This window comes from Gambusia affinis, linkage group LG13 (assembly GCF_019740435.1).
Source record: "Gambusia affinis linkage group LG13, SWU_Gaff_1.0, whole genome shotgun sequence".
Lineage (NCBI taxonomy): Eukaryota > Metazoa > Chordata > Actinopteri > Cyprinodontiformes > Poeciliidae > Gambusia > Gambusia affinis.
The window spans coordinates 9,618,019-9,645,649 of record NC_057880.1 but is presented as its reverse complement, the minus strand read 5'-3'; the positions used below and the strand labels follow the sequence as shown (position 1 = coordinate 9,645,649).

The 27,631-nt window shown below is 37.9% G+C and overlaps 2 protein-coding genes across 3 annotated transcripts; both read right to left on the bottom strand.

Annotated features, from left to right (window-relative positions):
* Positions 1 to 394: 394 nt before the first annotated feature.
* actn2b (actinin, alpha 2b) lies at positions 395 to 26,268 on the bottom strand. Its single transcript, XM_044135698.1, has 21 exons — positions 25,959 to 26,268; positions 18,781 to 18,895; positions 18,571 to 18,690; positions 17,954 to 18,040; positions 17,368 to 17,455; positions 16,928 to 17,006; positions 14,084 to 14,165; positions 12,938 to 13,023; positions 12,600 to 12,692; positions 12,162 to 12,392; positions 11,837 to 11,984; positions 11,179 to 11,329; positions 8,394 to 8,502; positions 7,190 to 7,330; positions 6,922 to 7,104; positions 6,529 to 6,663; positions 6,092 to 6,271; positions 4,557 to 4,703; positions 3,932 to 3,997; positions 3,682 to 3,840; positions 395 to 2,195 (listed from the first exon to the last, which is right to left on the bottom strand). Exons 1-21 carry the CDS (start codon positions 26,082 to 26,084, stop codon positions 2,037 to 2,039), a joined length of 2,685 nt encoding a protein of 894 aa, XP_043991633.1. The 5' UTR covers positions 26,085 to 26,268; the 3' UTR covers positions 395 to 2,036.
* On the bottom strand, positions 8,748 to 10,577 carry LOC122842117 (proline-rich receptor-like protein kinase PERK10). 2 transcript variants are annotated; one of them, XM_044135700.1, is made up of 4 exons: positions 10,451 to 10,577; positions 10,296 to 10,354; positions 9,312 to 10,218; positions 8,748 to 9,281 (listed from the first exon to the last, which is right to left on the bottom strand). In XM_044135700.1, the coding sequence occupies exons 1-4, from the start codon at positions 10,471 to 10,473 to the stop codon at positions 8,951 to 8,953; spliced, it is 1,320 nt and encodes a 439-aa protein (XP_043991635.1). In that variant the 5' UTR covers positions 10,474 to 10,577; the 3' UTR covers positions 8,748 to 8,950. The 2 variants fall into 2 exon arrangements, with proteins under 2 accessions (XP_043991635.1, XP_043991634.1); XM_044135699.1 differs by having other exon boundaries at positions 8,748 to 10,218; positions 10,451 to 10,575.
* Positions 26,269 to 27,631: the final 1,363 nt, after the last annotated feature.

The window sequence follows — 27,631 nt, the reverse complement described above, 5'->3', positions numbered from 1 at the left end:
CCAAATTAAGCACTGCCCTTCAGGGACTGAAAAGCCAACACAATCAACTGATTTACTGAATATTTTTCCAGAAATCTATTAATTCAAGGCTGACTCTGTAACTTTATGAATGATATTGCAATTTCAGAAATATATGCATCATCAGGTGCTTCAAACCTGTTATTTGAAAGAAATTTTAATTGCCTAAGATGTTTACCCACTTGTAACAAACTGAGTTGATTCATGTACATCCTTGTACAAAAAAAAGAAAAGTAAACCTTCAACTATACATTTTATATTTTAATTTGACACAGGAGCTTTCATTCATTGACATATTTACATATTATATAAACACTAACAAGTCAAATTGTAAAGACATAGTTCAAGCAATAATCCACCAGACTCAAAGAAAGGATTAATTTGGCAACAATGCTTTATTGAAGTTATTCATTAATTGATGTACAACTTGAAAAAGGTTCAAGGTCACAGGTCCAAATGATTTTTATTTCATGTGAATCCACAGTTATCAACATGAAGGTAGAATTTAATGCAATTTTGATTACATTTACTTACTTGCATTATTATAATAGTAATAAAGCCAAATGAAAAACCGACATACTGTAATGCTGCAGACTCACATATGCTTATTCTGTAAATGCAATGAAATATGAAAACTACAGAAAACATACAAGACGATTCATATTTTTGTCTTTTCTTTTAGTATGAAGGAAGTTCCACTAATGTATGCTTCAAAACAAAGGAAAAGACAAAATTCTCATTATGTATGTTTTCCAAATGTAGAAAAGTGTACTTGCCTTTGCTTTATGCTTTGCTGCTCAGCAGTTATTTTGTATTTCTCTGTGGAAGAATTAGTGTGTTGCTGCCAAATAATATTTCACCTGCCAACATGAATAGTGCATATTTAATATTCCGTGTTTTCCAGCTGAAGGAATATTAAAACCATTGCAAATATTTACTTTCGCATTCATGTGGTTTCCCTTTATTTCTGTTTAGTGATGCATATTTCTGGCCTATTGGGAACCCACTGTTTATTGATGGATGGCAGTGGGTCTGAAATAGCTTTTTCCAAACCATAATTCATTCTAAACACTTAAAAGTGGCGTATCGGAAAGGGATATTGTCCAAACAAAGCCACTGTGAGGAAACATGAAAACATTACATGGCGTTCCAAACAAATCGGGGCCAAACCATGTCATTGATTTTCTACTAAACACCATGAACTTGGGTTTGTAATTTTTGTGTGTCCACTAAAGCATTCTCACAATATATTTTAAAATGCCACAAATTTTCTGGATTCAATTTCCCAGGTTTATCTGTTAATTTGTGGGCTAAATCTCATATCTCAGAACAAGCTTTTTTTTTTTTTTTGATCATCTAGTACAGATGATAAGAAGCTGCCACATTTGAATTTAATTATTGCTCCTGATCTCAAGTTTCATGTCTTTAATATGGCCTGGTGTTTATTTTATTAAACTCCCAAATATTTCGGGGATCTATAAAAATGTAAGCTTCAGAGCTGAGCTATGTTGTGATTGATTTTCACTTTTCATTTATTTTACCAGGATAAAAACCCACTGAGATTTAAAACCTCTTTTTCAAGGGATTAAAGGGATGCATACAGAATGTGCAAACATTGTGAACCTAGACTATAGTCTTAAACATTGCAAAGATGAGAAGGTGTTTAGCAACATGTGCCAAATCTATGTCTCTATCTGCACATTAGATTTTATAAGTATAGAAGGTATTCTAAGGAGTTTAGTTTACTTCCAGCACTAAAACTAAACTCAAGAAGAATGCTGAATCCTTTTTTCTCAATTATTTTGATTTTTCATAGTAATTTGTAATGTATTTATGGTTTTTTTCACACAAAAAAACAGCAAAGTTTTTTTTTTGGGTGCTTTGAAGAAAGCATTGTACTCATTCATCATGTGTGGCATCACTATGCAGTATGTATTTTAGTTATTTTAATTAAAAGATACGGAGTGGGAAGAGTGAGAATGATTGAAAATGGCCCAACGAAAGGTCTTCTTCACAAGTTAAAGGTCACTCTCTCCGTAGAGGGCGGTGGAGAAGGCGGTGTAGTCTAGCGCTCCCGGTGGAGCTCCAGGCCCTTTGTAAGGAGGCATCCTCATGATGCAATACTCCGCCTGTTCAGGAGGAAGCTCCCGCCTGAGTTCATCCACAACGATGTAAGGCTACAGGGGGAGAAAACAAAATTGAGTTTTGGAAAGACGCTGCTGGCCACATTTGTCTCCAATCCTGGTAAAGGTACGTGAAAGCCTTTGAAATAAATTCACCCTTAATTGTGGTTGCAAGTTTTTATTTGAGTAGTATTCGATGGAGGGTGTGGATTGTTGAAACATGGTAAGGGGAGATATTTTTCTTTCAACAAACTCACCAGGGGGGCAATAAGAGGCTGTCAGGATGTCAATATGAACAACTGGGGGGTTTTTTCCATTAAAACTGGCTCTGTCTGCACACACTTTCATTCTTCATATTGGGGTGAACAGGCAAAGGCAGTAAAAATATATACAGATTGGCACCAACATGTGGAAGGAAATGAAGTCCGTTTGTAAAATCTGACTCCTGAAGAGAGCTTTAAAATAAAAATAGAATTCATTCTGGTGAATGAAATGAAGTTTCAGGATTTCTGTCTTGTGAATTGAATCCTGGAAGAAGACTGATTTTGTGCCACCTGGACTGTTTCTTTACAGATTTGGCTACAGTTACTCAACATTATCTTGGTGGAAGACCCAGTAACAACCTACTGTAATTTCCCTAAGAGGTCACCAGATTGTTATTCAAATCTCGTAACATTCAAAAGCTTTATGATTTCATGAATGCTCACGAGGTTCCCAGAGCCTTTGGCATAAAACCAGGCCCCTAGCATCAAAATTCTTCACCTTACTTAATAGTTTCCAAGCACTGCCTTTGAAAATATTCATACTTTGTTCTCACTATATCCACTTGAAGTGCTTGTTGTTGAAAAACTTTTTTTCAGGTTGAAGGTGTGGTAGCATTTAACAAGCTTTAAATATTTACGTTTGTGATTTTGGGACAAGATAAGCCTTCAGACCAAAACAGCCAGTTGTCATAGAGATATAGATGGCATCTGGTGACCTCAGGTTGCTACTCTTTGCTGCTGTTCTCCATGCTGAGCTTTGGAGACATATTTTACCTCCCTTCATATTTTGCCATTGTCAGTGGAGAAAGATAAATATGGGTTCTTGTTTGGTCTGAAATTTCTGGGCCTCTGTCATTTGTACCTCAGAAAACATGAAGTCAGAATTAGAGATTTTTAAAAAAAATATATATAACTGAAAATGCTTCAGTTATATTTACTTTAAATAGATTCAATTTTTTTTTTAAACAAATACTTTTCAACTTGAAATCTCTTAAGAAATATATATAAAAAATAATAAAAGTTGAATTTCTCTGAATTGTTTTGTATGATATGCAGATGCAAGAAAAGACAAATTCACATTAAAACTTTTCACATGTTCCTAACGGGCGTACGACAAATGCGACTCTGGTACTGCTTGTTGACTCCGTGCTGAGATCATGAACACAATATTAGATAGTAAGCAAGGCGACAGCATGGAAATGGTGACTGGAAAAGGAGAGCTTAAAGCATCTGTTCCCGTGCCAGCCAGCCAGCCACTGCAGCTCAAACCAACACACCTTATCAGCTGCCAAGATCCGGAAGGATGCCACAACCTGCTCGGCAGTGTCCGTATCAGCCGTCTCTCTGGTCATGAAGTCGATAAAAGACTGGAAAGAGACGATCCCTGTTGCATTTGGATCCACCAGCATCATGATGCGCGCAAACTCCACCTCCCCCTGAAGCAGATATGATTTCAGAGTGAGCATGCGAGCTTTTGCGTACAGTGGACAAGAAAGGAAACGGCAGATAACAGAAGATGCGCAGTACCAAGTCATAACCCATTGAGATGAGGCAAGCTCGGAAGTCATCCGTTTCCATCGCTCCATTCTTCTTCTACAGTCAGACATGTCAAGTGTAAAGGGAACAGAGAAGTCAGATAATATTAAAGAACTTCATGTGCTATATTGAATGGATCATCCAGTTTCTGGCAGCAACACAATGAAGCAGAGCATGTGTGTCAAAAACATTGTGCAGCATCAACTGTTGTAATGTCAGTGAATTTGGCTTTATAGCTACCGTGTTAAAATCAGTTAGCTGAAACAGAATGTCATGCCAATGGGAAAAATGCTGAAACCTTATTGATTACCTATATCAGAAATTAATAGTAGGATAGTGCAGAACATGACTAACAGCTACAAATAGATGGGAAATTCATGTCAAAGCAGCATGCTAAGATAAGCATATTCCCTGAAGCTGCTTAAGATAAAAAAAAACAAACAAAAAAAAAAAAACTCAAGAGAAATATCTTGGGTGGTGTTGCCCAGAGGTACAAGGATTCCTCTGGAAACAGGAGTAAGTCGCTACCTGCTCCTGTATTGTTGCTGCTGCTTTTCATCATCAACTCAGAAAGCCAGGAAATTACCCCGGGAGTGTGAATGGTATAAGGTTGTACCCTGTCAAAGTGATTGAAAGAAGATCTGAACTCATTCATCTGCTGCTGGCTGATGCCCTTGGCATCCCGGGTCAGGATCTGGGTCTCAATCTCATTAATGGTTCGGGCGATGGTGGTGAGGAGCAGCTCCCATCCCACACGGATGTGCTGTGGATGTGGTGGCAGAGCGGACATGTTAACAGGAGGAGGGCATATCTGAAAATACTAGATAGTTGTGTTTTTCAAACACTGCAGTGCCTAAGAAAAGTGTTATATAGCTTATGCTTTTTAAGATCTTTCTAATGTTACAACCACAAACAACATATTTTAATGCAATTCTATGTTACCAACACAACACAGAATATATATATATATATATTTTCACATAGTATTACAGATAACCATCTACAAAATAAGATGATTATCATTAATATTCAAGTAATTCTACTGGCCGTAGGGCATTGGGCAGGTTGCCAATCCATCACAGGCCAAAACAGATAAATGGGATACACAGAAATAATCACACCAAAGGGTAATTTGGAGAAACCTATTAATCTAACACTTATATTGATGGGATGTGCTAGGAAGCAAGAGCACTTGGAAAGAAACCACAAATAAATAGAAAAATTCCATGCAGAAAGACCCTGTGGCAGGATTCAAAAACCAGAGGCCAAACAAGAGTCTCACGGTAATTATGATGGAGCTGCAGCTCACATGAGAGAGTATGTTGACAGGGCATTTATAAGTCCTGTACTCCACACATTGTGACAAGTAGAAAATCCTTGTGACAGGAAATCTAGTTTGCCACCACCTACGGGTCACGCAGCAAACATGTGGAAGCAGTTGATTAAAGTTGGTCAAGAGAAACTGAAATCGACCAACTGGGAAACATCACAACCAATGACAATACCATGTCTGTCTTCCGCAAACATGGAAACTGGTCAGAGCTGATGGAAAAATCCAAAAGGGTTGGAAAAAATACTTAGCAATAGCACTAGGTCAGAAATGCAACTTCTTGTAGGACAGAAAACCTAAACATACAGCCAGGTCAGCGACAGAATGGTTTGGATTAAAGCATACCCAAGTGTTGGAACATGCACAGCTTTGAAAGCTCGTGTTCAGATACTTTAAATCAAACCAATATGACTGAGCTTGAGCTCTTTAGCAAAGAATAAAGAGGACAAAAATGTCTGTCTAGATGTGCAAAACTGGTTAAACATACCCCAAATCAGTACCGATGAATAGAAATACATGCCACACTTTTCAAATTTCAAACTAATTTTAAAAATCTTGTATAATTTTCTTTCTACTTCACAATTACTCTCAGTACTAATTTGAATTGGCCAACACTCCATAAAAGCCTTATAAAAATAGTGAGTTTTGTGGTTGTAGTGTGAAAAATTATGAAAAGCTTTCGGCAGTAATGACACCTTGGCAAAGCACCTAGACACACACATATCTGTAAATATGTTCAAAAATAAATTTCAACATACGCAATTAAAGCATTCTATTCATGTTTTTAAGTATATTCAGAACTAATCCACCCTGTCCTGTACCTCCATGGTGTAATTGGTGTGTTTGTTATCAAAAACGAGCGACTCTTGGATTAGCTGGTGGTCTCCTTCCAACTTGTCAATGTTGGGCTTGTATGCAATGATCACGTGCTCCATTTGCTTCAGCTGGGTCATCTGGTCCTCCAGTGTGCCTCCAATCTCCAAAGAGCAACGCCCAATTTCCTGTCCAGAAAAAAATAATAAAAAATCACAGTGTGCAACAGGGGCAATTTAATTTTAAATTCAGACAGTTTTCTCAAAGATACCACAAGCCACTAACAAAAAAATCAGCCAATTTAGTAGGCATCATGTTAATTAAAAAAAAAAAAAAAAAGTGGTTAATTAAATAATTTAATTACCAGCTAAAATCCTAGAAAAGCCTTGCATCTGAATGGTATGACATTTTAAAAAAATAATAAATATATTAAAGCTTTGGTAACCTCCATCCTGGCCTGAATCCAGGGGCCAATCAGGTTGGCCTGGGCAGCAAATTGACGTCTTAGTCTTTCGTGCGCATGCTGGCGTGCCATCTCTTCCTGGAGGGAACCATCTCTCTGAGGAACCAGCTTCTTTACCTATGAAACATACAGAAGCTATTTACTAGTGGTAAAAGCTGAGAAAACACCAGAAGAGATTAATTTAAGTATCTATATGATTTTACACATTATACCCTTACAAATAGATTTCATCACCTAATCACTGCATTTAAACACCAAGATCTATACACCTCTTCTCATAATTAACCCTTTCAAACAGGGAAATAGCCACCAGCTGAATGCCAACAGTTGAAGATAATGCATGCATGCGTGTGCGGGTTTTAAAACTGAACTTACCTTCTCCCACTTATTAAGAAGCTCCTCTGTCATTATGGTGCTGTAAGGGTTGATAATGTTGGCCTTAATCCCGTAGCTTTGGGAAATTTTTTGCACCTCATTGTGGATTCCTAAAATGGCTTGTCTCTCTGCGTCTGCCTCAGGCATAGTGGCTTTGAACTGCTCATGAGCAGCAATTAGACTCTGGAGAAGATATACTGATGTTGGTCTTGCTTGGTACTTTATCAGCGAGAGGGCCATACAAATGTGGGGAGTGCCATAGTCCTACCTGGACCTCCTCAATGGTGTGAACTATAAACATGTCCTGCAGATCCTCCATGGCTCCTTCCATCCAGTTGTTGAAGGGAGCTGACCTCTTTGCAAACTCCAGGAACAACTGGTCAATAGTTTCCAGCAACTTCTCTGCGCGCTGATAGGATTACAAGATGCATATTTTCAGAATCAAAACATGGCATATGGAAACAACTACCACACATTTTTAGGGGATTTTATGGATCTGTATGATTTGCCATGTAATGTAACATTTAAAATAAAAATCTAGCAGGCATTTTTTTTATTAAGCCCTTTGTACTCGTATCTCTAAATAAGATGACTACAGTTAAATTAATTACAATGACGCAGCCAAAGATCTAACTCCAATTGAGAATATGTAGTAGGGACTTGCTATTCACTGATCTCTATCCAAAATGATCTACACTAAACTATTTTACATTTTGTAAATAGTTTTCAAAATCATTTGAGCAGAAGCAAAAGACTTCCAGACATAATTGTAACAAAAGTTGGATCAACAAAGCATGGCAAACTGTAAAACAGATATATATATATATATATTAAAAAGATGCAAAACTCTCAACATAGAACTATTTTATAGTTTATTCGCCACATAGAGCCCAATAACTTACACAAGTTTGTATTTGTAATGTGGCAATTTGAACAAGCTCAGAGAGGAAGGCACTTCTAAAATCCAAACATCCTCTCACTGGTTTTGCTTAAAGCAGAAGGTGGGAGGAGAGGGCGAGGGAGTCTTGTGCCATTTTGGCCACGCTAATCCCCACCACCCACTAAACTCTGGCTCGGTCGATAGTGACGAAGCCTCTTCCCCCCAGGCATGAATATGATGCAGAGCAGGGGCTTGGGCAGAAAAACGACCCCTGTCACTGCCATTCAGATCTAATCCTTGGCCCTTCTCCCAGGCTTTCACACATTTGCAGGTCTGGAATGACCAGCCTGGATCAGAGGAAGTGACTAGTGAGACATAAGCCATATTTTCAGAAGAAATACATTTGTACTCTACAGCTAAAACTTTGAAGTTGTTTACACTCTTCAGGTCATTAGAACCCCAAGTCGGTTCTGCGTAGATGGGCAAATGAGTTTCTTAAACATCAGCACCCTCTGGTGGAGATTTGGCATGTTTTCAGGAATGAAGAGCCTCAAATTGCATCTCATCACCACAAGGATAGGTTTTGTCTCACCTCTAGTGCTTCTCTTCTCTTCTGAGTCAGGGTTCCCAGTTTGTCCCACAAGTCGCAAATGCTTTGGCAACGCTGGTTTACAGAGGCAATGTCATGGTAATCCAGCTCACTAAAATGTATAAAAAAAAAAAAAAAAAAAATTAAAAAGAAGTTTTATGGCCAGAGTCACCTACAAAGTTGTACCCAATACAAGCTGGACTTAAGGTCACTAATCTTTAGTTCACAAAATGTCAAGATACTCCCTCTTAACAGAAGCCATTTATAAATATTGGACCCAAATTTACAGTTCTTAAATGGACTTAAACACTTTTAGACAACATTGAAGCACTTTAAGAACCACACAAACATTCAAAGTCTCTTTTTTTCACCTTTATTAGAAGTTTTAAAACACTGCAAGTCAAGACCATGGGTGTAAACTGCAGAAATTGCTATAGCTGCCTTTAACCCTCAATTGTCTAATTCTGGACTTTGTAGTCAGCTTTTCAGTAAGCCTACAACTCCTAGCTAGAAACCTTAACTTGGCTGTCAATACCAGGGCCTTCAGTTGCAGGGAAGGGTTATTTTTCATAGCCAACTTGAGTTGTATAGTCTCCATCAGTCTCATAGTTTGTCTGCATGCGTGACACAGTCCCATCAGGAAGCCACCCATTCAAGAATAAGTAAAACATGTTCGGCACAACCTGGTTCAGGTACGGCAGTGGTGGCATAACTCCAATTGGCATCCCTCCTGCACCATAAAGGTACATTGGAACAATGTAGTCTTCAGTTTCACGCTCCGAGACCCCATGTTTGTAGAGGGAGGCGTAGCGGCTTAACTCGCCACCCTGATAAGAGGACTCTTGATATGCCAGAGGCTCAGTTTCACCCTCTGATACTCCTTGCTCTGGCCCCCCTTTCAAAGGAGAAAGGTCTTCTGACACAACAGGTGGAAGGATGAGGTCAGGTGTGAGTGGAAGATAAGAGGCAAAGCGTTCCAGAGGCATTTCACCCAGTTGTGCAACAGCAGCTCTGAATGGGTCGCTTTCATGCTCATCAGTGGTCAACACCAAAGGATCAGGACTTTGAAGAAGTAACTTTCTTTTGGGAGGCTGAACCACCCAGCTTACAGCAGCATTCTCTGAGGTTGGTGGATGAGCAACCATTTCTTTTGTTGCAGTATCAGTGCCTTTGGTATTACGGAGGGTTTGAGCCTTTAGCAAATGATCAGCCAACCAGTTATCTGTAGAAACTTCTAGAACTGAAGGCGGGGGAAAATTTTTAGGACTGCCAACTTTCCAGGGGACCAGAGGCATGTCAGGATTGGAAGGAAAATGAACTTTCTTTGCAGGCTCAACCAGCCACGAGACCTCGGGACCCTCTGGATTTGAAGGCGGCAAAGGAAGACTTTCAGGAGGGTCAACAATTGAAAGTGCAGACTCTTTAGGATTTTGAGGGGGAGGAGGAGTAAGTTCTAGAATCTCAAAAGGATTTTGTAGTTTTGGATGGGGTGAAAGCTCGGTCAGAGGTGCAACTGGCAGCGACGCCACAGGGCCTTCAGGATCAGAGGTAGGGAGGGGAAGCTCCTTTGGTGCTTCAGTTGACCATAAATTAGCAGGTCCTTCTGGCTTCAGAGCAGGAAGGAGTTTTGGAGGGTTGGGCACTAGAGAGACTGCAGGTCGTATTTGATTGGAGGGTCGCACAAATGAGCTTTTGCGTTGGGGTCTAACAACCACCCATGATACAGAAGTACCAGCTGGATTGGAAGACATTGGACGGGAGCCTTCAGTCTTAGCATTTTGGGGTCCAGGATTCACCTTCCCAGTTCTCACAGTAGACTGTCCCCAGTCTGTTGAGAGAAAATAAGTTAGTATACAAAAAGAGGGAAAAGAAATTGTGGAAAGAAATAAAAGTTGCAAAACCCACCATTTTGAACAGGAACACTGTGGACACTCCAGCTGAACAGAACAACCAGGAACAACTGGCTAGAAAAAGTAAAATGCACTGTCAAAATCTTAAAACAGAGAAAATTTGACTTGAAGAAAAAAAAAATTAAATTGCCATCAAACGAGTCCACATACCTTGCACAAACCCAGGAGGCCATTTAGCGTGTCAGTCAAACCTTCTCTTGCCTTTGTCTGAACGCCACTTAAATAATCACCAGAAACACTCGGTAGCCAACGGCAGACTGAGAGCTTAACTGCACACAGGTGCCTGCCATTCACTGCTGATTGAAATCCCGACAGGCTCTAAGAAAAGCCTTTCCTTCCTTCTGCTCGGATAAAATTCAGTGACAAAATATGTTCTAAGAACAGCATCAACAACAATTAGTTTAAAGTTTAAAACTGGTGAAAGGTAAGATTATGTTTTTTATTGTTGTTTATGCTGAAACAGAAAAGCAATCCTACAGCAAAACAATTTTAGAGTTTCCCCACTGGCTACCTTTGCATTTTAGAATCTGTTGTAAGTGTATTGTCTGACAAATTAGAGTTAAAGCTGAAGCACAAAATACAACTCTCACTTTCATAGCAGCTTTCATGAAGACTTTTGGTTAGCTCAAAATGTAGATTTTTCAAAAAGCAAATAATCTTTTATCTTACTCTTACTTTTACTTAAAATTAACTAATTGTGTCTCATTTTATTGTTATTCATCATTTGAACCTGATAGGTTAAGTGTAGACTGTCGCCAAATTGCAATTTATATAATATTTACAAGACAGAACCTTCATCCTTTTACTTTTCTAGTATTTTCCCCTCTCTGATTCAGAGTGACAGATGAGTCCAAGCATCTGGTAAGAGGACCACATACTTCAGTTCCTGTGCAATAGCAGCAATCTGCTCCACTCTGTCCTGGTGGGCTGCCAGATCACTCTCGAAGGCCTCATGTTTTCGAAGCAAAGCTCGAACTTCTGTCAAGGTGGCCGTCTCGTAGTCCTTCTGGATGAGGATCAGCTCTTTACCTGAGGAAGCCAATAAGTGAAGATGTTTGACATCAACAGAAGCCAAAAACATCTAAAATGAGATTGTGATCTGAACCTTGTTTTCTCCTGGTCAGGTGTTAATGATTTACCTTTTTTTTTGTACACAAATCCAATTTCCTTCAGTTCTCTGACAAACATTTATATGTTCACCGCTCATTTGAATTTTTTTTTCAGCGCTTAATGTTTGGAGTTTTTATTAACTTTTCTGCCTGGATGTTTCTTTTTAGCAATTTCCCAGGTTTGCGTTTACCTGCCCCAAATTCATTTGGGTAGATTGTAACACTCTGCAGGAGGATCTTTCAAATGTAGACTGATTTCCATAATTCATTTTCATGGATTTAAAGAGAGAAAATCTTCAGTTGGTTAATTGAATAGTTTTGTGCTACATTTGTAAAAAGATATGTTATGCTTTTTTCAAGTGTTGCATGAACATTTCAAAGAAATATCAAACTGAAACCCAGTTTGGAAAAACTAAGTAGAACTAACCACTGGCCCAGTTCTCGTGATTGGTGGCTTTTTGACGAAATTTTTCAGCCAGGTGATCCAGCCTCTCGAGTCTCCGGATTTCAGTCAGAAGCCACTCCTCGAAGCCTTTCTCTGCCTGCTCCAGGCCCTGCCAGGCACTGGTTATATCCTGAGGACACATTAAAAGTGCATCATAGATTCTTTGTTATAGACAAGTGTTCAAATCACTCATGTTTGGTACTCTACATGCTTCATTTCCCAAATACAAAATAACTTAAGCTAAAAAAAAAAAAACATCCACCTTATTTTCCAATAATAATGAGGAAAAAAGAAGCTTAAGACTTACAGAAACCATCTTCCCTTCAGAGGGCATAAAAGCAGGACGGTTGCTGATGCGTAGCTTGGTCTGTAGGGTGTTAAAGTTAATCTCCAGTTGGCATTTCTCCTGAACCTTCGGGGGTTTGTGTTGGCGTCTGTAGTCCCTGAAGTCCTCCAGCTTCCGCTGCATCTCCGCCATGGTTTTTTCCGGGGTCCGGTTCTCCAGCCAGGGAGTGGTGCGACGGATCCACTCCAGCAGCTGGGACATGCAGAGACAAAATGTAGCTAGATCGGAGGCCCGGAAAGCTTCTTAAGAAAAACTCTGATGAATAATTAAATTCTTCTCCATTGGGCCTCAGTATGATGGAACAGAATGTAGAAAGAACTGAGATGTCTTTTTCTTTTCTTTTCCCCGAGCTACTTTTATGAATCCCCCCCCAAAAAAAAAAGAGACAAGAAACTTTACCTCACTGGCCAGTCTCTCATACTCCTCCATCATTTTCTCGTTCTCTTGGTTAACACCAAGCACCTTGCAGATCCTATTGGCCGCCGTCTCCGCCTGAGGGAGCAGAGCATGACAATAGCGTATTTGAATCTGCAGAGTGAAGCAGCAAGGCTTGTCCCCCATCGATACATCATTATAAATACATAAAAAACCCATTTTGCACACAGCCTTTTGGCTGATCAGCAACCCACGTCCAAATCTAACTGACAGCTCATTTCTGCACCCCGCTGTGTTCTTGGGAAGCCTTTGCGAGGATGATATAAAAAAGTGTGGTAACAGGACGGATTCCCAACCGATACCTGCTCGGCTCCAGCAAAAGCGTGGTAAAAGCAGGACACGTAGGTCATGATGGCTCTCTCATCTGGCTTGGGGGTGTTGATGATATCTGAGGCATACAAGCGGAGGAGAAAGAAAAAAAAATTAAAATAGAAAATAAAGCAATAAAAAGAAGACACTCTGTAGAAATTGCATAAATAAAACAACAAACGACCAAAGGAAAGAATTAGAAATACCTATTTTAAATGTCAGTGCGGTGTTCCATGGGAAACTATTTAAAATTAACATTTGTTGCCAGCCAAGACAAGCTGGCTACTACTTTGAAAACACAGAGTGAAACCCTTTATCAGATGATTACATCATCTGATAAATGCATGAGAGTGACAATCTTAAGTTTTACTTTTGTAATTATTCAACCTCCATCTGTAATGCAGTGTGTTTGATTTTGGAAATGCTCAGTGGAAATATTAGGTTTAATAGATATTGAAAGTTTAAAGTATTCCAGAAAAATGGACAAAAGTACATTATCACAGGATGTTTTGAAGCGTTTCTATACATAAAATAAGCAAAAACGTCCTGGAGGTTGAGGTTTGGGTCAAAGGGAGTGTTTCTCAAGCTTTAAATAACTAGCAATACCTCAGCATGTGCCACTCTACCTACAGACATTTCAGAGTTATGCTACAATCAGTTGTGGCTGTGGGTTCATGATGAACAAACCATTGTTTGGCTGCTACAGCTTGCTAACTCTATATCACAGTTGATTAATCCAAATTCTCTTTATAAAATAGCTAAAAGTTCCAGTTTTCTATGAGTACAACTAAAGGTAACGTAAGTACACAAGTGGCGCTTGTGTCACAGTTTGAGAACCAAGAAAGTTTAAAGTTTTAAGTTATAGCTATTTTCCAACAACCATTTTTTCTTTATTTCTGCTCTCTCACACTGCGTAATATTGCTTCTGAAACCAAATGCACATAAACAATAATTGGCCGTTCACAGCAATTCACACTGAGGTTCTCAGAGACAAAATCTAACTGGGGTAAAATTAAAATTAGCAGGCGAAAACATTATGAATACCGATGATCAGAAATTAGCCACAAAACCTTGATCATTCCATCTCTAGTAAAAATGGATGGCAGGATTTTATTTTTAGCACTTCCAGAGAACAATACCTTCTGCGTCCAGCATTTTAGGAATGTCCAGGTGTTTTTCGGCTATGTCGAAAGCCAGGTTCAGGTTCCCCAGAGGATCATCCTAAAAATAGTAAACAAATTTCTGCATAGTTACACACAAGGATAAGTTGTTAAGGACACACAGTGAGCAATGTTGGCTCATTTAATGCCTCTCATGCAGCTCTATAGATCATCTCAAGCTTTTTAAAGAAGAAAACTTTGAAATGTCAGGGCGTAAAGATATGAGATGTAGAAGTTCTCTGACATCTAATTTCGACAGGTTTTTGTTTTGTTTTTTGCAGAAAAAGACACACTTGGTACTGTTAATGGTTTTAGTATGTGATGACCACTGTGCTTTATGTTATGTTTATACCTACAGCTCTGGAAAAAAAAAATTAGAGACCACTGCACTGAACCCCAATGAAAACCTCACAGTTATTCTACCAAGTATTGATTTCTAAACTCCTCCCGAGTTAAAACATTGGTATTGTTGTTTCTAAATGAACATTATTATTGTTTTTGCATTATTTGAGGTCTGAAAGCAATGCATCTTTTTTTTTTTTTTTATCATTTTGACCACTTCTCATTTCCTTCAAATAAATAAAAAATGTTTACTTGGAATTTCAGAGACATGTCGTCAATAGTTTCTAGAAATAAAAAAGCAATGTTCATTTTACTCAAATATGTACTCAGAAAAAGTAAAATCAGAGACATTTAAAGTGTTCTCATATTTGTATTTTTTTTTTTTCCAGTGCTGCATATTTTACTCCTAATCAGCGTTTGGGCTAAACAGTTTTCAGGTAAATCATCCAATTGTAAAACTAAGCTTGCAGCTGACATCAAACCCTTTTGCCGGTAAGTGGGCCATCAGGGAAAGAGGAGTGCGGTAAAGAGATCATGCCATCATCCGGCTGCTATTGTCCCTGTGAGAGTGTTCTATAAAGGTAACAGGTGGCCTGCGCTACATTACATGACAGGGCCAGCTGCTCACACATCCAAGTGTAGACCAGATAGATGCATGGAAGGATGAGTGGCAGACTGGTGGGATGGAGGGATGAACAGACAGATGAACGGACAAAAGGCTATACCCTGAGCTTGTTGTTTGTGTGCGAGTGTCTGACAAGGGTTGTATCAGTAAGCTGAAGCGAGCTTAATGAACATGTTTCCGCAGAGCCAGACTCAACAGCTGCACAGCTCACAATGTAACTGTCTCCTGGCAGCATGAGCACAGCTGACAGCCGGAAATGTGACAGAGCGCATTAAAATGCACGATAAATGGCAGAAACAAAATGATATCAACACCGTTCTGCGGAATTGCCAGCGATTTCACTAACAATTACCAAGACGTTTATTCTTCAAACGTCTTACTGACATTTGTGGACTGGCACCCTGGAACAAGAGAGCATGGCATGATGACATGGGCAATACCAAAGGTAAGTCTCGGTTTGATCTCCCCAAATACCGAGGCTCATGTTTCTGGGAACGCTGAGGGTCGACTCCGTGCCACACCAATGAGCCGTGTGCTGAAAACCGAGTGCGTCCGTTTCCAAAACAAATGAAAATGTCACTCTTCGTTTCCAGGCCTGGTGTTCCCCTGCTCTACGTTTGCAGCATGAGGATACTCTCGGTCTGGGTAAAGTGAATGTTGCTATTTGGGTTTGGGTATGCAAGCTTTCCTTAGCCACAAGATCTAATGCGTTTTCAGACCTTGAGAATTTAATCACGAGTGCTTGAACGGGAGGCAACTGGACTTTTATACACGTGGAAGATGTTTCACCTGTCATCCAAAAAGTTTCTACAGTGTTCAAAATTCTATAAAACATCTTAAAAAAAAGAAAGGAATTTCATTTTTGTGTTCTCATATGACACACATAAAGAAAATAATTAAAAGTCTGAGCATTTGCTCTAGTTTAATTAATCTAACTTTCAATAATCTTTTACAAGGTGCAACAGCATTTATAGCCTTTGCACTTTTTTTACATTTTCGCTTTATAACCACAAACATTATGATTTTGTTTCCATTTCATAATTTGTGTTACTTTGATTTGTGCATAAAATGTTTAAAGTTTTTTTGGTTAGAATATACAAAACTGGGAATAGTTCATTGGGCATGAATACTTTCACCAGGTAGTGTAAGTTTATGTGAGCTTTAAAGAAAGCCTTTGTATTATGAGAGTCATGAAGTAGAATACTGCCCTCCAACATAATGCTAACGCAAGCATCTCCTCTTAGCCTGGTGAAAATATTTAAGCTTCTTCTGAGCGTAAATATAATTTCTCGACAGACTGGTCAAGACCCTTTCTAGTAAATGCTCAACCGCTCAGGGTCATGGCCAATAAATCTCGTCTCAAGGTGAATACAATTGGCTGCACAGAGACAGTTTTCCTTTATGCTACTCAGGGAGGAAGTGTGTTGTAACAAAACAGTTTTGGCTGAGGCTAATGAAGCATGAGGTGAGACTAAACGAATGCACTTAGGGTAAAAACGTTCTATGTTAGGCTGAAACAGTCATTAAATTAGGATATCATTAAAACCATTAGCCAGACAACATGCATGATGTAAAAATGACTTAAATAGTAGCAAATAAACTTGTTTTAGGTTTAGGCCACAGGTTGTAACCTGCAGTTACCTGTGAAACTAAACTTTAAATAGCACAGCAATAATACAATCCAGCAGGCAGGAAGGTGAACACTCCATGTGAAGAATTAAAGAAAAAAGGATTGCACAACTCAAATCCTAATCATTAAAAGAAAATAAATAAATCTCATTGTTTTTTGCTTTTGTCAAACGCGTTAATATTACGAAAATCTGCGTATTAGTTGGAATGAACCGAACACGCAGAACCTTGTTGAGCTTAGAGAAGTCGAGGAGGTCGGGTCTGTGTCTGTGTATCAGGGCGCAGAAAGCCAGGCCGTCCTTCCAGCTTCAGCAGCCAGGAGGCAGAGAAAAACCAACAAGTCAGGTCAGACGTGAGATTTCTGCAACTGAATTCCAGCATTAAGCAGGAACAATGGAAGCCCTAATAACGCAGCAGCTCCGCTTGGCTACTTTTCATCGATGCTACGCTCAAGTTTTTAACTTCTTGAGAACTTTAATTTTATGGTAAATTTCATGCAGATGCACCAAATTTTACACAATACACAATATTTTTGCTTAAGCAGCTGAAAGGGAGACTATATAGCCCTTGAATATGAGGACATACACAAGCTATGAATAACATAAACTAACACTGCAACCAAAGAATAAATAAGATTCACCAGCGAGATTTTATTGCTGAAACTCACCTAACATGAAAGTTTTGGACATTAACATTCCTGTAGGGAGCTGTCTTTCTTTGACACCACAGGAGAAGTCCTTCCTTGGCAGATGTTTCTAACAAGACAAACAATTTCAAAATTGAGGAGGAAGTTTTTCCCTTCACATACAATTCTAATCAATTATTTATATAAGTGCATTGAGGTACAAAAGTCTTAGAAATATAGATCGGCTGCTCTCTTCATTTAAACACAAACTGCTTTTCACATTTGTAAAAATCATATCTGAATCAGTAATATTTCAGAAATTTATATGGCTCCAATCTAATGCATAAAATTATATACTAAGTTTTATTTTTATATGAAAAAATGTTGTCCTTACACTCATAACAAGACTCAACTGGACTCTTAATAGGACTCTTAAATAACAAAAGTCTGACATACTAGTCCTAGGTAATTCTTAGCTGTGAGTTCTGATGTGCATCCTATCAGAGAATCGGGGCAAGATCTTGTTCAATAAATGTGAATTTTTTAATTTTTTTTATTTTCAGTTTCCATTCTGTTAAGATCAGTTTTGCCTCAAATATCCTTAATGTACAAATATCCATAATCGTACCTTCCACAGATATGTCCTGAATGGCAAAGCGGAGGATGATGGTCCAGATCATTCCAAGAGTCATCTTAACATTCCCATCAACGATCTCTGCCATCCAATATCAAAACAGTTACAATCCTTTTACAGGAGAGAGACAGATACACAAAACTTTCACTGACCTCAGTATGCTAAGGACTCGACGTGGCTTCAATAGGAAACCAGTTGAAGCAGTTTTTTTATTATTATTATTTCATTTAATAATTGTTTAACCACTTGGGGGCACTCAGGGGATTGGTTTAAACATCAAACTTACAACCCAACATGATCAGGAGATCAAAAAGTAAAAAAAAAAAAAAAAAAAAACTGAAAACAAGATGACAATCTAAAAAGTATTCAGCCGCAATGCATTATGTACTTTTTACGCCCTTCTTCCTACTGTACAAGCACTATACAAAACAGGGTCCATCATAGTCTACACACACACACACACCATTATAGTAAAGATAGAACCTAATACAAATTGAACTTCATTTTTTCACATTTGGACCTGCACTAATATCATGCATTTGGTAACATAAGAAGCTGCTTGACGGTAGCTTTAGCAGTGCAAAGATGTGCGAGGATTTGTGTAACGGTACCTTCTGCTCCAATGGAGACCAATTTGACCCCTTTACTTGTGATAAAGTCCAGCGCTTTGTTGACATTAGCGATCTTATGAAACCGCATCTTCCCTCTGTCAGGTTTAGGTAACCTCTCTCCTACAGGCAGAATGTGATAAAGCAAAAATGTCGGATTGGGAAAAATCACTGGCAATTCCAGGAAAAGGATGTTTCCTGAGGAGCTCAAACCTGAGATGACTTCCAGGAGCAGCATGAGCTTTAATCCATTTCTGAAGTCTTCCTCAATGTTTTCAATCTGGGTCCCGGCCTTCCTCAGGTGAGAATTGCACCATGCTGTGAAGGTCTAAAAAGAAAGGGTTTCCCAAGTCAGCTAAAACAAGTTTTTGAATGAATTAAAATTAATAGTAAGCTTTTTCTCACCTCTCCTAGACCTAGTTTGCAAGATGAACTCCCCAAAGTTTTAAATAAATGAAGTTCAAGAAGTCCAATCATAAGTTTTATGCTTTAGGCATATTGAACACAAAGAGACAGTGAGAGCACCTTAACAAGATTTCACAGCAACACTCTATTATCAGGCCATCCTTCAGTGACTCTCTAGTGTCCAGTTTGAACTTTCCCTTCAATAGTTCCTCTGTAAAGACCTTTCAAACTACATGTGCTGTACACAGGGGCCTAAAATGCTGTAAATCATTCTAAGACAAGATTATTGTCTTTCTACTATTTTTATAAAGTCTCTCCATGAACAGGCAGCAGAGTTCTCAGCACGGTGCAGATGAAAGCCAGGGAACCGGCCAGAGCGCATTCCAGTTGATATAAGGCGTTAAATTTAGACCTCTCTGCTGTAGCTCACGATAAGAGAGGGAAAAGGGAAAAAATAAACTCTAAATATCTCTATCAACATCAAGGAAAATATCCCTCCTTGACTTTTTGTTGCTATTTTGCCACTAATAATACGACATGTGAACATATCTGGAGATAGCACCTGTCACAGAAGGCTGTTAATTCAGGTCAAATTTCAGGGAGTAGAAGAAGAAGGAGGAAACTTTAAAAACCTAAAAAAATATTACTTAAAATCAAATCTTAAAATGTATTCTACATTGTGGAATAATGTAGAATAAATGAAAATGTTGGCGTCTTGCAAATAACAACCATGTTATTGCTTTTGGATAGGAAAAGAATGAAATCTCATTAAATGTTTCAGATCAATAAACGCATTTTAAAATTACATAATTACAAAAAATGATTTACAATAATTTACAGAGGAAAGAAAATCAAACATACTTGACCCTATGCGTAAATGTACCTTACCAGACGTAGTAGGCCTACTGAAATTACTGAAAGAGTGCATGAATGACTCATTCAAGAAAGCCCAGTAAGGCCTCACTGCCACAGTAAATTTCCTAATAAAACAATAAGCAAAAAAATAAAAAATAAAGAAAAAAAAACAGCAAATGTTCACTATCATTTCTAGTCAGTCTGACAGAAAAGATCAAAACGTCATCACACAGTTTCCAACAAATATCTTGAAGAGATCTACAAATTTTGGAAAAATACTCTTTTTTTGTCTTTTTTGTCCGCCTCACAAAAATAATTGAATAAATAAAGGTTTTGAAGTGACCTAGTCAAAGTCTACCATGCCATGGCATGACCTGAGAGAGCCAAATCATGCTTCAAAGCACTTTAGTGTGCCTGAATTTTTTTTTTTTTTTTTTTGCAAAGGATAGTGGGTTAGAATTCCTCCGCAGTTACATCAAAGACTCCTTCACAGTTATCACAAAGACATGGTGGGAAATGTTGCTGGCAGTTTGGGCACAACCAGTTTGTAGGTAGACGGGGGGTGGAAATTTTATTTATTATATGAAACATTTGGTTTGGAGAGCTTATTTTACTGATAAATTGAAAACATTGCAAACTTCAATTTTCACATTCTCTGGTATGCTTTATCTGATTAAATTTGATTGTATGAAACATTTAAGTGACAAAAAAAACAAAAAGGAAATCTGTAAGGGAGCAAATAGTTTCCACAGCATTTAGAGTGTGGTTTTAAGTCATTTTGGTTTAACAGCTGGTGTGATTCCTGTATATATTGCCTTTGGATTATACCTCCAGGGAGATTGCTTTCATTGCAGCCTATCTGTGGACCTGGAATCAAGACCCAGATGAAGTAAAACTTTCTGAATCTTAATGAAAACAGATAAAAGGTTATTTAGTTTGGAGAGTGAAAATCCCTTGTAAGTCCAGTTCATGTGTCGGGTATCTTATCTCTTTACAGTTACTTTGGTAGTGAAGAATTTGAGTGTACTCAGAAGCTTTTCTAGCAGAGGATGAAAAGATTTCTACTGTTGTGAAAACTAGCATTTAAATTACTGAGCAATAACTTAGAGTTATTGCCTTAGTGGAGCTTTACGTTCCTTTCAAAGAGACAATTCTTCATCCTTTTAGAGGAAACATTCCTACATTTCCTGCCTATCAAGAATGTCTTTGAACGGGTAATAAAAGAATAACCACAAAAATGTGATCCTGAATTTTTTTGTGTTGCAAAAAAACAAACAATTTTTGAATTGCTTTTGTAATCATATAACTTATTAACCTTTACTGTTCAACCCTAGACCACAGACATATTTAAATGCCTTTTTCAGACTCAGCTTTTTTTTTTATTAGAAATGGATCAATTAATGATCTGCAGCTTTTCCTTAAACTGTTCTAATAGGTGACCAGCAAGCGAAACGTACATAAATAAAATGAATTGGAAACCACATTTTATTTTTTCTTTACTCATTTACAAATCAAATATATTCTGAATAAAACTACATCCATTTTGAGCCTATTGATTAAGGGCATATGCATAAATGTGGGTGGTTTTGTAGTCTACTGGCTTAAAAACTACTTGTTTTGTCAAATAACCTGTGACAGTCTGGTTTATACATTTTGATTTATTGAAAATAGATCCAAATCAGTAGGTCTAACCTAAAAAAAAATAAAAAATAAAAAATACAAACATTATCATGTGAAGTGTTAGCAGTGGTGAGCAGTAAAACGTCATTCAGAAAAGACTTGAAGTTCACACTTTTCACTTTTACTCATTTAGCTTGAATTGACCAATCTTTTTTTTTTTTTAGTTACGGAAATACTTACCAATTAAGCAGTTAAAATTATATTTTTAACTTTGCTCTACATCAAACAAGTTTTATGAAATTTGTCTTTCAACTGAGTATAATTTTCTTTTTTTCTTCCCCCCCCCCCACACACACACAAAATTATTGAAATATATGTAAAATGAGATAATTTTTCACTATTAAATTAGTGTAATTTGCCAACAGCAAAGTTACATTGAATGAGAATATGTGAACACTTTTTGCATGCCTGGTCCCAGTAGGACCGCATTTGCATGTCCATCCAGTCTCTCAAGCTTCTCCCTTGGGTGCCGGTGCAAAAACAGAATATTACAGGCTTACGGAGTGAAGGGCATCACATTCTACACTGAGTGAACCCTCCCCTGGGTGTATGTGACATTGGATGGCTGTCCTACTTGTTTAGAAAAAAAAAAAAAAAACGTTGCCTGCTAGTCCTCCAAATTGAACGCAGTCGCAGAACACTAGTGCCCACTTTCCGAGCCGCCCTCCTCACCCTCTCCCAAACCATTGCCTAGTGACGATTGGAGCTAAAAATATTGGTGAGACACATCCAATGAGTGACTAGTGCCTCTGTGTACTCATGGGGTCAGAGAGGCTAGAAAAAAAATAATCCTCACTCATATTTTTCCTGATTTATCACATCATTACTTAAATCCGTAAGACAATTTCGCTTTCATGCTGCATATTGACGAGCTAGGGGCCCCATGACAGAAGTTCCCCATTAATGGGTGAAACCTTCAGTGATGCAGTGTCCATTCTGATTATTTTGTGCACACGTGCACCAGCACAAATCACTTTCAAGTAAGCATGGGTGTGTAACTGGTAAATTTAAAAAATGCTCAAATTTTCCGTAAAATTGCTCCTGCAGTTTGACAACGTTTCTGTGGACTGCCAGAGGAAGTGCAAGAACAACTCGGGTGTTTTTCAGCTGTATGGACGACACAGAATAACTCGGTCTTGTTCAGGTCTACTGCTGTGCCAATGTCAATTGGACTGTTTGCAAACATTTCCATCTGGATGAATGAACCTGACTTCTGTGAAAAACTGTTGCCCACTCATCAATTTCTCCTGTTTTTGCGTTGTTGCCACAATTAATGATTTAAGTCAATCAAACAAATGTTAATCTCAGGGGAAAAAAAGCAGAATCTTAAGAAACACAAAAAGCAGTTTTTAAACTTGATAACATTTTTAAGAGAAGAAAAGCTATCCAAACTAACCTCTCTCAAGAAATGTAACGTCCACCAAAACCTAATACCTGCTTATTTTAGCCTTGTTGACAAAAAATGCCCTGGAGCTCTAGTGATAACCTGTAATCAGTCTCTTTTTATTACTATGGGGAAATTTGGTGGAAAAACTGCCTCAATTCAACCTTGTTAGAGGATATTCAAGCAAAAATAGAATGTTCAAGGTAGTCCACTGTCAATAAATAAGATGTTAATCCAGACATTTACTAGGCCATTTCAAAAATGTTTTTGGTTGCTTTTTAGGTATTCGGGGTTGGACTTGTTGGTGTTCTTTAGGTTATTGCTGTGCTCCGTAACCCAAGTTCACAAACCTAATGGTCGGAAATCCTCCTTAGAAGGGTCATGCTGTGGTATTAAGAAGTTAAGGTCCTCAAATACCATAGCTGGCTCATACCATCACAATGCCACCACCATGGTTGAATGTCACTATAACGTTCTTCTCTGTTAGTAGTTTGACTGTGGTGATGGGACTGACACTTTACAAAAGGTTCCAATTTTGTCTGGTCAGTCCACAGAATATTTTGCTAAAAGTCTTGGGGATCCTAGTTGGACAGGCCTTTGTGTTCTCTTTTCATCAGTTCTGGAAGGAAAATGAGGCCCACATTGTTTTAAAAGTTGTTCTGAGCTCTTTTGTGACCTCCAGCATGCTAGTGATTGCGCTCTTGGAGTAATTCTGGCAGCCTGCCCAATCGTGGGAAGATTCGCCACTGTTTCTTGTTTTCTTCATCTTAATTTATGTTGTCAGATATGTGATGTTTACATTATTTCTTGATTCTGTAGGCCTGGCAGAAATCAGACCTGGTTGTGTCTAGAAAAAAAAAAAGATCTCGGCTGTCCTAAAAATGTGGTTAGTTACTTTTTACCCCTGTGTGACAGCAACACAATCACTTTTGTATACTGTCAAGTTCTCATACTGCTCAAAGATCAGAAATATGTATGTGTCACAAAAAAACAAGTACTTCAGCAAAAGTGTGGAAGAATGTGAATCCTTTTTCAGAGCTGTGAATAATTTCAAATGTTTTTGTTTTAGCTTAAACGCAGTGACGCTGCTGTGTAGTCATGGTTATCACACAATGAGAATTTCATGCTTGCTCTGAGGTGAGCACAAAACAACTTTATGGTTGCTAAAAGAATGGGAAAAGTATAAGAAACGGATCTATCATTTAGCTTATTCCTAAAAATACACATTTTGTCAGTGAGGGCGTGAGTGGGGTTATAAAGGACATGGCGTTGTTGGAGATGCAGTTTTAAGGCCCAAGCCAACTTTTAAAGCTCAGAAAAACCTCAATTGGCAGTGTGGGAGGCCGAGGCTATATCGGGTTGAGCTGATGCTGGTAAACTCCAATACATTTCTGCGCGGTCTCTATAAACAAAAGAATTCCCCAACCCAAGGACGCTGGATTAACCCCACTATAATGCCTTTTGGTCCTTAGTTTAAAATTAGATGCAGCGTCCATTCTGATCCGGAGAGCGTCACCATGTGCTGGGAGCATCTGTTGACAGCTCGCATTCCGGGCGTATCAGTGGAGAGGCAGCGGTCTGTGGAGCCGCTGGAGCGGCTATTGTTAGACAGCTTGGTACCCGCCGCATCCGTCCGTCAAAAGCCGCCCTCACTGGACTCCGGCAAGCTGACGTCACTTAAGAAGAACGGCGGCGGAAATTGTGAGAGCCGCCCTTCAACGTAAAACCTTAACGGATGCGTTCTGCTTTAAAAAATTTGATTTCTGAAAACTATCACGTGCCACTTCTACATTTTATGTGAAATATTGTTTTAGTTGTCTAATGCATACTATATCTAATTGGTTGTGTTCATTTTGCATTGTTTATAGTTGTTTATGCTATTGTAATTTTTTCTGTCTGCAAAACACATTTGTATTTATCGTTTGATTGCTAATTACAGTCACCTTTCCACCTCAAATTGATTATGATGAAATTATATACTCTTAGCTCTTCGCAGAAGTCAAGCTTGTTTGTTTATTCATCACAGAATAAAAACCTCTTTAGTTTCCTGGCCTTACTTGTCCCCTCAAACTGTTACATTGATATAATTTCATTATAATGAATAACTGGCATTTTATTAGCACATCAAACTTCCTATGTTGCCTAAGCAGAGCACTGCACTCTAAGGTTTTTTCTATATTCCCTTTCAGTGTGTACCAAATTTTGGTAAAAGAACAATTAGGAGTCTTACAACTTCTAACCGAGGAAAAAGCGAAAATTTAAGTAATCAGAAGTGTTTTAAACACTTAGGGACAAAGAAGAAAACATCACTAGATTTGTGTTCCTGTTCTTTATGCTCAGTTCCTGTTGTCTTTTTAAATTATATTTTTTCATTGGTATTTTTCAGTAATTTGGACAAATTTCACTGATTATGGGTTATTTTTTACACATTCTACGTCTGTTGAAAACTGGTTGCTCTTGAGAATAAAAGCTCATGTCTCAGTGACATTGACCTGTGTAAATAAAGGTGAAATCCTTGGCAGCAGGGAATACTTCAAACTGTCACTGTATCTTATCAAATAGACTGGGAAACATTCCAGTAAGTCCACTTAAGGAAATTAAATGTAGAGTGGAACAGTACTATTTTTGTATAGCATATATTTATCAACATATTCATTGAATTAGTCAGTTGTTAATATGTATTCTTCCAATTTTAAATAAATATTAACAAACTTATAAAAATCTATATGGTTTTGATATTATCATTCTTATAATTTTTGACACTTCTGGGGTACCTTAGTATGGATGCTTTATTTTGGGTGCTTTATTTTGAAAATATGTTAACCGGAAAAATCTGTTACTACTGCTCTTTCTCCAAAGTTGTACAGTTGAGTTGACTGCTTGAAGTTTGGCAATGGCTTATTCAATTAATTTTTAAGAACTAAAATGGATTCAGATTTTTTTAAATTAAAACTATAATACTGATAATGACAAAACCACTGGTCAGTGTTTATTTATTTATTTTTCTTAAAAGTAAGCAAAGTAGGCCTAAGCTAAACCAGTTTCATAATTAACGAAACAGACGTACTTTTCTCTGCTGTTGCTCCCAGGCGGGGTCCAGCAGCATGTCCCTGTCCCATTCTTCTTCCTGTAGCATGTATTCATCCTCGTACCCGTTATCATAGTGCACCGTTGTCTCTATTTGGGTCATCATCTTGCCCCGGTGTTCTCTCTTTTTTTCGAAGCTTTTATGTAAATTTATCCTGTAAATCGAGGCTGATTTAAGGTAAATATCTCTCTTCTAAGAGCTGCTGTTGCCCCTCTTTCTCTGTGCCTCCCGCTCGGACTTGTCCTTCCGACCTTACAGAAGGCTGGATGAGCCAATGACTGTGATTAGTCCTAAACCAGTGGCGGTTCTTGAATGAATGACACCATGGGCGAGCCCCTCCTTCTGAGGCCCCATGCACACTCTGACAAAGCCTGTTGGGAATAATAAAGGGTTGTTGTTGTTTTTTTGATAATGCTGCTTATCAGAAGAGGTTGACCTAATAATTGGACTACCGGTAGTTTTTCTTCCCAAAATAGATTCTCAATTTTGAAAGAAGCCAGTTATTTCCTGTCAGAAAAAAAAACTACAATCTAAATATACCATTTTTTTTTTTTTTTTGCATCTTAGATGTATTTGTGGTTTTCCTTTTTAATTTATATATATATATATATATATATATATATATATATATATATATATATATATATATATATATATATATATATATATATATATATATATATATATATATATATATATATATATTAATTTATGTTGATTCACCAAGTTACCAAATAGAATAAGCCATATTAAACTGTGCACAATACACAGAGGAACCACCACCCAATGACATTGAAAAATACTTTGTTCACATTTCAACTGACATTTTTTATTTTTGTTCGTTGTGCCCTCAATGTCCTACGAAAAATATAAACATATCAGAAACTGCGGTTATACTGAATGTTATGTCATGTCGCTCTACATAAGGGAAAAAAGACCCAAACCCCAATTCCTGAAAGAAAAGACAGATAAACAATTTATTTTTCTGTCAGTCAAAGGTCTTTATTATAGAAAAGACACTTAAAAGTTGACTTGGAACATATAAATAAAAAAACGTCTCTGGAAAATTCAAATATTTTCACACTTACAGGCATACAACAATCAATAAAATAAAATAAAAAACAAAGATGTTAAGGCTGTGATGGTTAGTGTTTGTTCCCTTGCTCTTATTTACTTAATAACAGCTGGTAATTATTGATTTTGCATCAAACTTTATGCAGGATAATTAAACACTAACTTGAACTCATGAAACAGTACAACAGACTACAATGGAGTGTGTGCAGATGGGATTTTGCATGACTTTATAAACACACCTTGTTTATGCACATTTATAACTTTCAGAGTGAAGTTACAGTGTAAACACTGGGGGAAAAGCTCGGCAAATAGTATAATGTCCAACATGCAATAAAGCACTGCATACATTTAGCAAAAGATGAAAAATTTGCTCTGAATGCTCCTTGTACCAATGATACAGGGTGATTTTTGTTTGTTCATGCACCATCTAAGGTTTTTAATTAAACACTGTATGAAGTTTAAAAATGTTTGAGATTTAAAATGAAAATTCAGTGAACTTACTACAGTTTTACACTTTGTTTTTTTTTTGCTGTTTAAAATGTTACAGTTTCCAAAAACTCTAAGGGTCTAGGGTCAAA